This window comes from Spermophilus citellus (assembly GCF_964194105.1).
Source record: "Spermophilus citellus genome assembly, chromosome: 15".
Classification (NCBI taxonomy): Eukaryota; Metazoa; Chordata; class Mammalia; order Rodentia; family Sciuridae; genus Spermophilus; species Spermophilus citellus.
Window position 1 is genome coordinate 65986614 of NC_138195.1, and position 13157 is coordinate 65999770.

General features: G+C 35.2%; 2 protein-coding genes across 2 annotated transcripts in view; one reads left to right on the plus strand and one right to left on the minus strand.

Annotated features, from left to right (window-relative positions):
* Positions 1-13157, plus strand: part of CC2D2B (coiled-coil and C2 domain containing 2B) — a gene marked incomplete at both ends in the record, with an annotated part of 107876 nt that overhangs the window by 63926 nt on the left and 30793 nt on the right. The window contains 3 exons of the mRNA XM_081268240.1: positions 1479-1575; positions 2273-2382; positions 8918-9014. Coding sequence (XP_081124366.1) covers positions 1479-1575; positions 2273-2382; positions 8918-9014 — 304 coding nt within the window. The remainder of the gene's footprint in view (positions 1-1478; positions 1576-2272; positions 2383-8917; positions 9015-13157) is intronic.
* LOC308634050 (PCNA-associated factor-like) lies at positions 10270-11493 on the minus strand (the record flags this gene model as incomplete). Its single annotated transcript, XM_081267634.1, has 1 exon — positions 10270-11493. One exon carries the CDS (start codon positions 11491-11493, stop codon positions 11161-11163), a length of 333 nt encoding a protein of 110 aa, XP_081123760.1. The 3' UTR covers positions 10270-11160.

Below are 13157 nucleotides of genomic sequence, written 5' to 3' on the forward strand. Positions count from 1 at the left end.
CTTTGTCCAGTTACTATCAGGGTGATACTAGCCTCTGAATGAATTTAGAAGGGTTCCCTCCTTTTCTCTGGTACAGAATAGAAGACACAGAGACAAACCCACTTAAATACAGTTATCTCATACTAGACAAAGGCATCAAAAACATTCACTGGAGAAAATATAGCCTAGTCAACAAATGGTGCTGAGAAAATTGGAAATCCACATGTAACAAAATAAAATTAAACCCCTATCTCTCACCCTGCATGAAACGCAATTCAAAGTAGATCAAAGACTTAGGCACTAGAACAAAGACCCTGTGCCTAATAGGAAAAAAAAAAGTGGGCCCAAGTTTTCACCATATTGGCCTAGGATCTGACTTCCTTAACAAGACTTCTAAAGTATAAGAAGTAAAATCAAGAATCAATAAATGAAATGGATTCAAACTAAAAAGCTCCTTCTTGGTAAAGAAAACAATCAATAATGTGAAGAGAGAGCCTTCAGAATGGGAGAAAATCTTTACCACATGCACTGCAGATAGAGCATTAATCTCCAGGATACATAAAGAACTCAAAAAACTTAACACCAAAACCACAAATAACCCAATCAATAAATGGGCTAAGGAACTGAACAGACACTCCACAGAAGAAATATAATCAATCAACAAATATATGAAAAAATGTTTATCATCTTTAGCAATTAGAGAAATGCAAATCAAAACTACTCTAAGATTTCATCTCATCCCAGTCAGAATGGCAATTATCAAGAATACAAGCAACAATACATGTTGGTGAGGATGTGGGGAAAAAAGTACACTCATATAATATTGGTGGGAATGCAAATTGGTGCAATCATTATGGTAAGCGATATGGAGAGTCCTCATAAAATCTGGAATGGAACCATCATTTGACCCAGCTATACCACTCCTCGTTTTATATCCAAAGGACTTAAAATCAGCATATTACAGTGATACAGCCACATCAATGTTTATAGCATCTCAGTTCACAATAGCGAAATAGATAGATAGAATATCACTCAGCCTTAAAGAAGAATGAAATTATGGCATTTGCTGGTGAATGGATGGAGTTGTAGAATATCATGCTAAGCAAAATAAGCCAATCCCAAAAAACCAAAGGCTGAATGTTTTCTTTGATACGCAGGTGCTACTTCACAATAAGGGTGGGGAGGAAGCTAGGAAAGAATAGTTACTTTAGATTAGGTAGAGGGGAGTGAGGGGAGGGGAGGGGGTATGTGGGTAGGAAGGACAGTAGAATGAATTAGACATTATTACCCTATGTACATATATAACTATACAACTGGTGGGATTTTACATCATGTACAACTAAAAGAATAAGAAACTATACTCCATCTATTTATCATATATCAAAGCTCATTCTACTGTTATGTATAGCTAATTAGAACAAAATTGTAAATTTTCAAACTAAAAAAAGCAATATTTTTTAAAAAGCTAATTAAGTTGTCTCTATATGTTTTTCCTAAAGAGCCTTGGATATGCCTGCTTATTTGATGTCATCCATATCTCTCCTCAGACATAAAGAAACAATCAAATCAGTGGGCTCAGATGAGATCTTAAATGAGATAAGTATTTAACACTTCTATAAAGTATACTATTGATTGTTTGCTGTGAATTGCAACTGGTTCCTAATTGGCCTCTCCATCTCTATTTTCCTTGACTTCCAATTTACTTTCCTAACATAGTGAAGATCTTCTTTATAAAATTCTAAGCTTTTTATTCTCTGCTCTCAGTGTCTGTAGAACAAGGTACAATCTCCTTGAAATGGCTACCAAATCTTCAATCTTCTGGCCCTTGTCCACCAACCAGCCTCATTCCTGTCCACCCCACAGCCGAGTCTCACTGCTCCTTGTTCTACAAGGCCTCCTCTGGTTTCTTCTGCATGCAGTGGCCTCCCCACCTTCTCAACCAGTATTTTCTCTGTGATATTCTCCTTGTTCTAACCTCAGAAACTTAATCATTCCTTGACTTTAACATATTTCTTCTGTTTTATTTCTCATGTTCCTTCATACTTATTGGTTTATTATTTATTTTCTCCTGGTAAACTTTAAAATTCTTTAGGGAAAGTTCTATTTATCTTTGGGCCCTGGAAAGTAGCTGATGTGGAATAGGATGAATGGATGTTCATTAAGTCAGTGGATGAATACTGGCCATTTGGAAAACTAGTTGCAATCCAGTTGCCAAGTAATTTCCTAGCTTTCTACCTGTACCAACTATGTAAAATATTTCAAAAATCTAGTCAATGTTTATTATGTGTTTCAGGATACCATACATCCTTTTATAGAAGTTTCTTTTCAGCATACAGTATACCAAACCAGTACTGCAAATGGATCTCATCCTTGCTGGAATGAAGAAATTAAAGTAGATTTTATGTAAGTTGGTCTGTTTTCCTGAAGCTTTTTGTTTTTTTAAAAAGAAAAAGAAAATTGTTTTCCTAAGCCATTAATTAAAAATAATGATACACTTTAAACTTTTAAATTGTGAAATATTTAATTCATATAAACTAATATACATAATATATAGTATATATAAGTTCTGAAGATAGATAATAAAATAAATACCTGCATCCAGATTTAAAAAATAGAATATTACCAATTCCTTAGAAGGCCCTCTGTACCATTACTTAACTATCCCTTTCCCAGAGGTTAAAAAAAAAAAACATGAATTTGTGTTTGTCATTCTCTCTCTTCCTTTATTTTACTTCATACATATTTTCCCCCAACATTTATTTATGCATGTTTTTAGCTTTATACAAATTGAGTCACAATTATGTATTCTTTTGTAATCTTGTTAATTTACTGAAATTATTTTGAGAGATTCATCCTTGTTCATAATTATGGTCTAGCTGTTTGTTCTGGTCTGAATGCACCCCCAAAGTTGAGTGTTGGAAACTTAATCCCCAGAGCAGCTGTGTTGGGAGGCGGAGTCTAGTGGGAAGTGTTCAAGTCATGATGGCGCTTTCCTCACAAGTCAGTTAATACTGTTATAAAAGAGGTAGAGGGATTGTGTTCCCCTGACCTGTTCTTCTATCATGTGACAATATAGCATCTATCCCCTTTTGGTCTTTCAGTTTCTCATCATGTAAAGACACAGCACAAAGGCTTTCACCAGACTCCAGAAACTGGTGCCTTTTTCTTGAACTTATAGCCTCTAGAAATATGAGAAATAGGGCTGGGGATGTGGCTCAAGCGGTAATGCGCTCTCCTGGCATGCGCGGGGTGCTGGGTTCAATCCTCAGCACCACTTAAAAATAAAATAAAAATGTTGTGTCCACCAAAAACTAAAAATAAATATTTAAAAAAAGAAATATGAGAAATACACTCTTATTCTTTATAAATTACCCAGTCTCAGGTATTATGTTATAGCAGCGTAAAATGGGTTAAGACTGCTGTTTATTTTTTTCACATCTATATAGTATTACATTGTATGAAAACATAATTTATTTATGCTTTCTTCTGTTAATGCACATTTGTCTTGTTTCTAATTCTCTTGTATTGCAAACAGAGTTGCTGTGAACATTTTGTGGTTATCTTCTGAAACACACGTCTAAGAGTTTTTTTAATAAGACAGTGGCTCTCAAACTTTTTGTGCATTAAAATCACCTACAGAGCTTCTTAAAACAGATTTCTGGATCTACCCCCCTAGTTTCTAATTCATTAGGCCTTATAATTACAGTCCTAGCAAGCTACCAAGTGGCACTAATGCTGCTAGTCAGGCAACAAACTTTAAGAACCTCTCCTCTCTCTAGTCCAGGAGCAGAGTTGCTTTGTTGTAGTTGAATTCAATTTCAACTTCACTAGATAGTGCCAAACTGTTTCCTAAAGTGATTGTACTAATACACATTATAACAACAATGTATAATTGAAATATTTTTTATTTTTTCTGATATAATGGATCTAAAATGGTATTTTCATTGTGGTTTAATTTATATACTTTTTCCAGGCATAGTGGCACACACCTGTAACCTAGCAGCTCAAGAGGCTGAGGCAGGAGGCTTGCAAGTTCAAAGCCAACCTCAGCAACTTAGCAAAGCCCTAAGCAAGTTAGTGAGACCCTATCTCAAAATAAAACATTAAAAGAGTTGGAGATGTGGCTCAGTGGTTAAGAGCCCCTGGGTTCAATCCCTGATACCAAAAAAAAAAAAAAACAAAAAACAAAAAACAAAACAAAAAACAAAAACAAAAAAAAAATATATATATATATATATATAACACTCTTATTTTTAATGAGGTTGTACTTTTTTTTCTTCAGCTTCTTAAATCTAACAGATTTTATTCTTTAGATCAGTTTTAGGTTTACAGTAAAAGAGTGTGGAGAGAGTTCCTGTGTACCCCCTCACTACAACACATAGCCTCTTGGCATCAACATGCTATATTAATGTGGTATATTTGTTACAACTGATGAGCCAACATTGACACATCACTGTCTAAGAGTTTTTTTAATAAGACAGTGGCTCTCAAACTTTTTGTCATTAAAATCATCTACATAGTTGTCTGTCATCAGCCAATGTGCATGGTTTACATTAGGATTCATGCTCTGTGTCGTACATTCTGTGGGTTTTGATAAATATACAGTGCCATTCACTCACCTTTATAATATCATACAAAATAGTTTCACTGCCCTAAAAATTGTGTGCTCCATCTGTTTGTCTCTCACTCTTCTTAGAACCACTAATCTTTTTATTGGCTCCACATTTTGCCTTTTCCAGAACAGTGTTGTATGAATCAGGATTCTTCAGAGAAACAGAACCAAAGGCGGGGGGTGGTCCACAGGGAGGTCAGTCTTTTTAGTGTTTTCAACTAATTAGAAGAAGCCCACCTTTATTGTGGAGAGTAATCTGCTTTACTCAAAGTTTATTAATTTTTTAAATTGCAACCAAAATACACTTTCACAGAAACATGTAGAATAACATTTGACCAAATATCTCTAAAATGTGGCCTCGCCAAGTTGGCACATGAAATTAGCCATCGCAGTCATATAGTCGGAATAATACAGTATGGAAACCACTGAGCTGCATCCCCTGCCTTTTGTTTTTATTTCTGATTTTGAGACAGAATCTCACTAAGTTGCCCAGGGTGGCCTTAAACTCCTCCTGCCTCAGAATCCAGAAGCTGGATTACAGGTGTGGGCCACCACCCTGGCTCCTTCATGTCTTATCATGGTTTGATAACTCATTTTTTTTCCCACTGAATAATACTCCATTGTATGGACATGTCAGAATTCTATTTGTTCACCTTGAGCTTCTTTTCATAGGCTTTTCAATCATTAGTGTTTTAATTTCTGTACATCTTCCTATTGCTCTGTCTTTTCCTTTTTTTTAAGGAGTTCTCTGTATCTTTTGGATATTAGCTCTTTGTCTCTTATATGTGGTGAAACTACTTTTCCCTAATGCTTGGGTTTTCATTTTCTTTATAATATATTATGATGAAAAATCAGTTATTAATTTTACTATCATTTTCCTTTATGGTTTGTGGTTTTTTAAATCTTGTTTAATTATCAGTGGACTTCCTTTACTCTCCTTACTTTAAAACTTAAATTAATTTGCATTGAAGTTTTAGACTCCTTGCACTTTCTAAACAGCATGTACATATATATCTTTCTATGCTATTCCTATATATAAAAGGTGTAGCTGATAAATCATATTTTTAAGCCTAAAAGAAATACCCAACTATGTTCCTTGCTACCAGGAAGGAACAAAACAGACTAGAATTTCTTAATTCTGTAACTAAATGTGGTGTTTAGGAACACACACTCACACACATACACAGAACCCAGGGAAAAATTGATATAATTAAATATGTACTTTCTCTAATATAGCTGTGCTTTACTGCTGGGTACAAATTTCTGATCAAGCATCTGTAGATGTTAAATATGTAAATGTTTTCCTAATAATATGATGTTATTTTTATCTTTAAAGGTGGGAAAATTGACTTCTTATTTGTATATGCAGATGAGGACTGTCTTATGGATTGAATGTCATATGATTTATATGATTTTCTAATTTTTTAGAACTTTGTATTAACATTTTATATTTCACATTATTTTATAGTTCATATATGATTATATATGATTGTTTATATGCTCTTATATTATTTATATAATTTATCTAGTGTTAACATAGTCATTCCCATCAACAAGTCTTAGAGACTCAGTAGAACTAACATAATCATTTATATATATATGAAGACATTGTGTAGGCTATATAAACAGTCACATTCCAGCTGCCACTTTACATGGAAACCTCCAGACCCTAACCAGGATGTGCAAGGAGAGGGAGACCCTGAAATCATATGCCATGACTTCAATTGGATGAGAAAAAAATCATAATAGACTAGTGTGCCTTTGAATTTTGTTAGCTCAGATGCTATGGATACTTTTACTAACAGTAGAAATCAAGTTTGTTCTTCCATATTTAATATCAGCTCAGTTGTATTTTCAGAGTCTTTGGCTATAGTTCCCAAATAGCTTTTCTTATTTGACTGCGTGTGTGGATATTGTACCTCTTGCTTTGCCCTTCATTCATACTTGATTTCCTGAAATTTAATTTATTTTTTAGTTGTAGATGGACACAATGCCTTTATTTTATTTATTTATTTTTATTTAGTGCTGAGGATGGAACCCAGTATTTCACATGTGCAAGGCGAGTGCTCTATTACCAAGTTACAACCTCAGCACTTTCCTGAACTTTCCAGTCTTTGTGTATGAAGGAGAGTGTTGATTTTAAAGAGAATATTATATTATGTCAAATTCACTAATTAGTATACAAATGTATTTTCTTTAAAAGTTTATAAAAGTAAGCTGGGCATGGTGGTGCACACTACTCAGGAGGATGAGGCAGGAGGATCACAAGTTTGAAGCCAACCTGGGCAACTTAGTGAGACCTTTTCTCAAAATAAAAGATAAAAAGAGCTGAAGATGTAGCTCTGTGGTAGAAGTGGTAGAGTGCTTGCCTGGCATATTCAAGGCCCTGGGTTCAATCCCCAATAAAAAATAAAAGCTTGTAAATGTAAAATATGTGGTTATATGTGTTTGAAAATATTTAGAATATTAATTTAGACATTGAAATTAGAAGAAGTATACTGTATTAAATGATTTGGGAGGACACAAACAGATAAATAAATTTCTAAGTGAACTAAATAAAGACTGGAGAGTGTTTTCATTCTTGCAACTATAACAGTGAGCTAAATCAAGAACACACTTGGGTTCAACTGAATGGATCTGACAATTCAGCCAAGGCAAAATCATCTAGGGACCACTTTTTATGGCCTCCAAAATAAGTCCCCTATTTCTCTTCTTCCTGTGACATTTTAGTGACTAAAACCCCTTGCAGATAGTAATAATAAATAATTCACAAGTAGTACATAGCCCTCTAAGCCGAAGTTTGGAGGAGGAACTGTGGCAAATTTTGAGGAAAGTTTGAGGACAGTACAAGATAATTCAGAAAGACTTGAAGGATTTAAGGGATATTCTAAGTTAACAAGCTTCAAAATGTCCTGAGGATGATAATTGTCCCTCCTTCTGCCTGCCCTGCCCTGCCTTAGGGCTTTCCAACATGAAAGGAAACCCTTGAACAAATTAGGGGAGTTAGTTGTTAATTTGTCCCTCAGAAATGTAAGGGACATTTTAGTTTAAAATTTCTCTCTAAACTCAACTAGCATTTTTCAGCTATCGCTACCTATTGGACTCAGAAAGTTATAGGAACCGTTAAGAGATCCTTTGAGATAGTACCTGCTTCTTTAAGTAACAGGCTCTAACAAATAATGTTTGAGCTGGGTGCAGTGGCACACTCCTATAATCCCAGCAGCTTGGGAGGCTGAAGCAGGAGGATCACAAGTTCAAAGCCAACCTCAGCAAAGTGAGGCACTAAGCAACTCAGTGAGACCCTGTCTCTAAGTAAAATACAAAATAGGGCTGGGGTTGTTGCTCAGTAATGGAGTGCCCCTGAGTTCAATCCCTGTACCCCACCCCCCAGCAATCAAAAAAAAAATATATAACACAAACCAAATAATGTCTGAGGTCTGCCACTTGGTGGCAACACCAATAATTGAGCTTCAATTACCCCATGTATGATAACCTACTATACAGGATTGTGATTTTCATCTTAGTTGAATGTTTGATGGAGATTCAATACTCTAGCTGGAGCTGAGAGTGGAAGGTCATTGCTTATGATATATACTGTCATTTCTGTTACTTCCAATGTGTACCTAATCAAGTAAGCCATCAGCAGACAGCTTGCAAAATTAAATATACTCTATTATCCCAATTTCTGGTTGGAGAAAATAAATATGAGAAAAAGAATAAGCTCTGCAGTTATTAAGTAATCATATCCATGAACTGGAAGCAAAAGAGGGTTTTTATTTGTTTTTATTTGGGGTTTTTTAATATTCTTTGTTTATTTTGTAATCCAAGGGATTGAGCCCAGGGGAGCTATACCTCAGAGGTATATCCCCAGCCCCTTTTTATTTGAGAAAGGGTCTCACCAAGATGTCCAGTTTGTCCTCAAATATGTGATCCTTTTGCCTCAGCCTCCTGGAATTTCAGGAATGTGCCACTGAGCCCAAAAAGAGCATTTCAACCATATATATAAACCAAGAATTTAAGATAGTAGATAATCTTAATACAGCATTTCCAGATAATGTTTCAGTGGATGGCTCTGGTGGAAGCCTTTCTTCTTGATAGTTAACATTTTTACTTTTCATCTTAAAAGAGATATAAGGTAAATTCCAAAGCACCTACTGATTCTAATGGAAGGTCACAGCTAGTTTTCAAAGCATGCAGCTTTTTCTAGGTTTATGCTTTATAAAGAAAAGGATACGATAATTTTACCATACTTTATGAATAATAATCTCAGAAAATAAATGGATTTTGAAAAAAATAAGCACTTACCTATGTTTTTCTTATTTGCAGCTCACCAGGACATGATTATAGCTTCTCAAGCTTATCTAAAATAAAAGATAATATATGTATCAACATTTTTGATGAGATGATAATTGAAAAACATGAGGTAAAGTAGAATAATTGCAATAGTCAATGTTCAAATAATTCTAAGAAGATCCAACTGTCATTTGAAGAATTCTGTAAGCTGGGTGTGGATGCTCAATTCAGGACAAGTGGTGTCCTTGCATACATAAAATTTGTGTGTGTGTGTGTGTGTGTGCTACTTGAGATTGAACCCAGGACATAGCACATGCTAGGCAAGTGCTCTAGTACTAAGTTATATCCCCAGCCAAGTTCTACTTCTTTTTAAAATTCTTTTACAACTTTTAAATAACCTTTTATAATTTACCCAAATCTTTATTTAGTTGTGTATTATATCTCTTTCTATTTGGGGATCATAGTAGTCTTCACATGTATTCTGGAGCAGGGCAATAGGCAGAACCCTATCCTAGACAAAGCTGGCCTTTTGACAAATCTTTACAAAAGTTTTTACATTTGAAGCTAATCTATTCCCTCTTTCTAAATATCATTCTATTTAGGTAGATGTGGAAACAAAGTTTTATATATTGTTAATTTGTAAGGACATATGAAGTTAACATTAATAATACTGCATCTGAAATTTGAATCCATCAGAAAGACTAAGAGAGCCCAAATTTTTCTTTCCTTGTGAAAAAAGAGGCAAAATATATTTTTTTAATTTTTTATTTTATTTTTTATTGGTTGTTCACAACATTACAAAGCTCTTGACATATCATATTTCATACATTAGATTCAAGTGGGTTATGAACTCCCAATTTTACCCCAAATGCAGATTGCAGAATCACGTCGGTTACACATCCACAGTTTTACATAATGCCCTATTAGTAATTGTTGTATTCTGCTACCTTTCCTATCCCCTACTATCCCCCCTCCCCTCCCCTCCCATCTTCTCTCTCTACCCCATCTACTGTAATTCATTTCTCTCCTTGTTTATTTTCCCATTCCCCTCACAACCTCTTATATGTAATTTTGTATAGCAATGAGGGTCTCCCTTCATTTCCATGCAATTTCCCTTTTCTCTCCCTTTCCCTCCCATCTCATGTCTCTGTTTAAAGTTAATCTTTTCTTCCTGCTCTTCCTCCCTACTCTGTTCATAGTTGCTCTCATTATATCAAAGAAGATATTTGGTATTTGTTTTTTAGGGATTGGCTAGCTTCACTAAGCATAATCTGCTCTAGTGCCATCCATTTCCCTGCAAATTCTATGATTTTGTCATTTCCTATTGCTGCGTAGTACTCCATTGTGTATAGATGCCACATTTTTTTTTAATTGTGAAAATAAGTAGTCTTTTATTTCAAATTTCAGAAAACATGCCTGTTAAACATGGTTAATTTTGAAAATTGACAGCTTGTCAATATGCAAAAAGTGTGCTAGGAAAGCAAGAACATCAATTAACACAGAGTATTATACCCACTTCTTCAGTTAATCTTGAGAAATGCAGTGAATGCTCTAAGGACTTTAGACACAGCTGTGGGTTTATGGCATGATTTGCCTGTCATATTTTATTGATTTCCAACTTTAAAAGTATAAATACAAAGGGTAATATTTTATGATACTGAATCAAATATCCAAGAAAAATTCCTCCCTATTAATGTGGCTTATCGAATCTTTTTTTCCTTATTCTATGCTAGAATTTTGTCTTTTTGTTGTTTTAACTGTCCTTAACTTTTTCCACATCCATTTAAATTTACTCAAGAGGTCATTTTTGGCCCCCTTTCCAAAAAATGACACAAACTAAATTTAATTTAATACTGATTTTTTTTTCATGTGCAAAACTCTAACTCTGCTTTTTAAAGCAAATAAAGGGAATAAAAACATAGCATAATTTCAATGCCCAAATGTCAGTATAAATGGCATCAGTACAACGATGTAAACAAATCTCAAATACAGGACATTAGTAATTGGAACATCATGCACTGATTTAATGTTAGCAAGAAGAAGAAGCTTTATAACAGGTAAAAGAACTAACATAGTGCATTAAAATTGAATATTAACCTAAGTAACCGTAATTTTACAAATTCTCCAATTTCATGACTTGCTTTTGAATAAACTTTAGCCCCATTTTTTAAATCAAATGCCTACTCATCAAAGCTTACTGAACAAACATATCTATACAAATTTATACCCTAAAATACCAGAGTAAACAGGAGACATTATTCAAAGATGAATAAATTCTATTCTTTTTCATCATCTGTGTGGTCAGGTTGCAAAGGACATGCTTTTCTCTTTGCTTTTCCTAAGCCACTGCTTCCTGGCTCTTCAGGAATCCGATTCTCCTTTTCAGAATCTTTAGGGGACAGCCTAAAGAATTCTCCAATTCCTTTCTGCCACTTGGGAGTTGGACGTACACAAACTGGATTTCCTCCTGCATACTTATTTTCAGCTTTTCTGTAGGTGCCTGGGACGCTGTCTGCTTTAGTTCGCACCATGTTCAAACGGGAGGAGACGAGAGAAAAACGTTCGGGCCGGTGAGGTTCACAAGACCTCTCCACATTTTTTTTATCCATTCATCTATTGAAGGGCATCTGGGTTGGTTCCATAGTCTAGCTATTGTGAATTGTGCTGCTATGAACATCGATGTGGCAGTATCCCTGTAGCATGCTCTTTTAAGGTCTTCAGGGAATAGTCCAAGAAGGGCAATAGCAGGGTCAAATGGTGGTTCCATTCCCAGCTTTCCCAGGAATCTCCATACTGCTTTCCAAATTGGCCACACCAATTTGCAGTCCCACCAACAATGTACAAGTGTACCCTTTTCTCCACATCCTCGCCAGCACTTGTTGTTGTTTGACTTCAGAGTGGCTGCCAATCTTACTGGAGTGAGATGGTATCTTAGGGTGGTTTTGATTTGCATTTCTCTGACTGCTAGAGATGGAGAGCATTTTTTCATGTACTTGTTGATTGATTGTATATCCTCCTCTGAGAAGTGTCTGTTCAGGTCCTTGGCCCATTTGTTTATTGGGTTATTTGTTATCTTATTGTCTAATTTTTTGAGATCTTTCTATACTCTGGATATTAGGGCTCTATCTGAAGTGTGAGGAGTAAAAATTTGTTCCCAGGATGTAGGCTCCCTATTTACCTCTCTTATTGTTTCTCTTGCTGAGAAAAAACTTTTTAGTTTAAGTAAGTCCCATTTGTTGATTCTTGTTATTAACTCTTGTGCTATGGGTGTCCTATTAAGGAATTTGGAGCCTGACCCCACAATATGTAGATCGGAGCCAACTTTTTCTTCTATCAGATGCAGAGTCTCTGATTTGATATCAAGCTCCTTGATCCATTTTGAGTTAACTTTTGTGCATGGTGAGAGAAAGGGATTCAGTTTCATTTTGTTGCATATGGATTTCCAGTTTTCCCAACACCATTTGTTGAAGATGCTATCCTTCCTCCATTGCATGCTTTTAAGAGGCAAAATATTTTTATGTTGCACATTGCCAAACTTAAATCAACCAGGCTCTTATTATCCTTCCAAAAATACATTTACATTCTCATGCTGGTATAAAGAATAATATAGTTCTCCATATAACTTATTAATAACAGGTTACTTTTATTCAGTTTCAAAATATTGAATAGCAAAATAAATCCCTATTATGGTCTACTTATGAGGTATCCTCCAAAAGCTCATGTATAAGACAGTATCATAATTTTCAGTGGTGAAATGATTAGATTATGGAGATGTGAACTAATCAACTGATACGAGTTAACTGGGTTGTAACTGTAAGCAGGTAGGGTGTGGCTAGAGGAAATAGGTCACTGGGGATAAGCCTTGGGGGTTCATATTTTGTCCCCAGTGAGCAGAACTCTCTCTGATTCCTGATTGCCAATCTGCTTTCCGTCTGCTGCATCCTTCCATCATGATGTTCTGTCTTACCTGGGGCTATAGCTGTGGAGTAGGCTGCCCACGGACTGAACCTCTGAAACAATGAGCCAAAATAAACTTTTTCTTCTCTAATTATTCTTGTCAGGTCTTTTGATAACAGCAATGACTGAAACAATCCCCACTTAATTTTGCCTTTTAAGAATAAATAAAATACAGTAAAATGGAACACGTTTAGAGATGTGCTCCCTAGGTGACCAGTGCCCTCAGTCATTTTAATTATCAGAGTGGCACAGTTTGGAATGTCAACTGTTTGGACACATCTAATTATCTTTACTCAAAAATGATATAATGTGATTA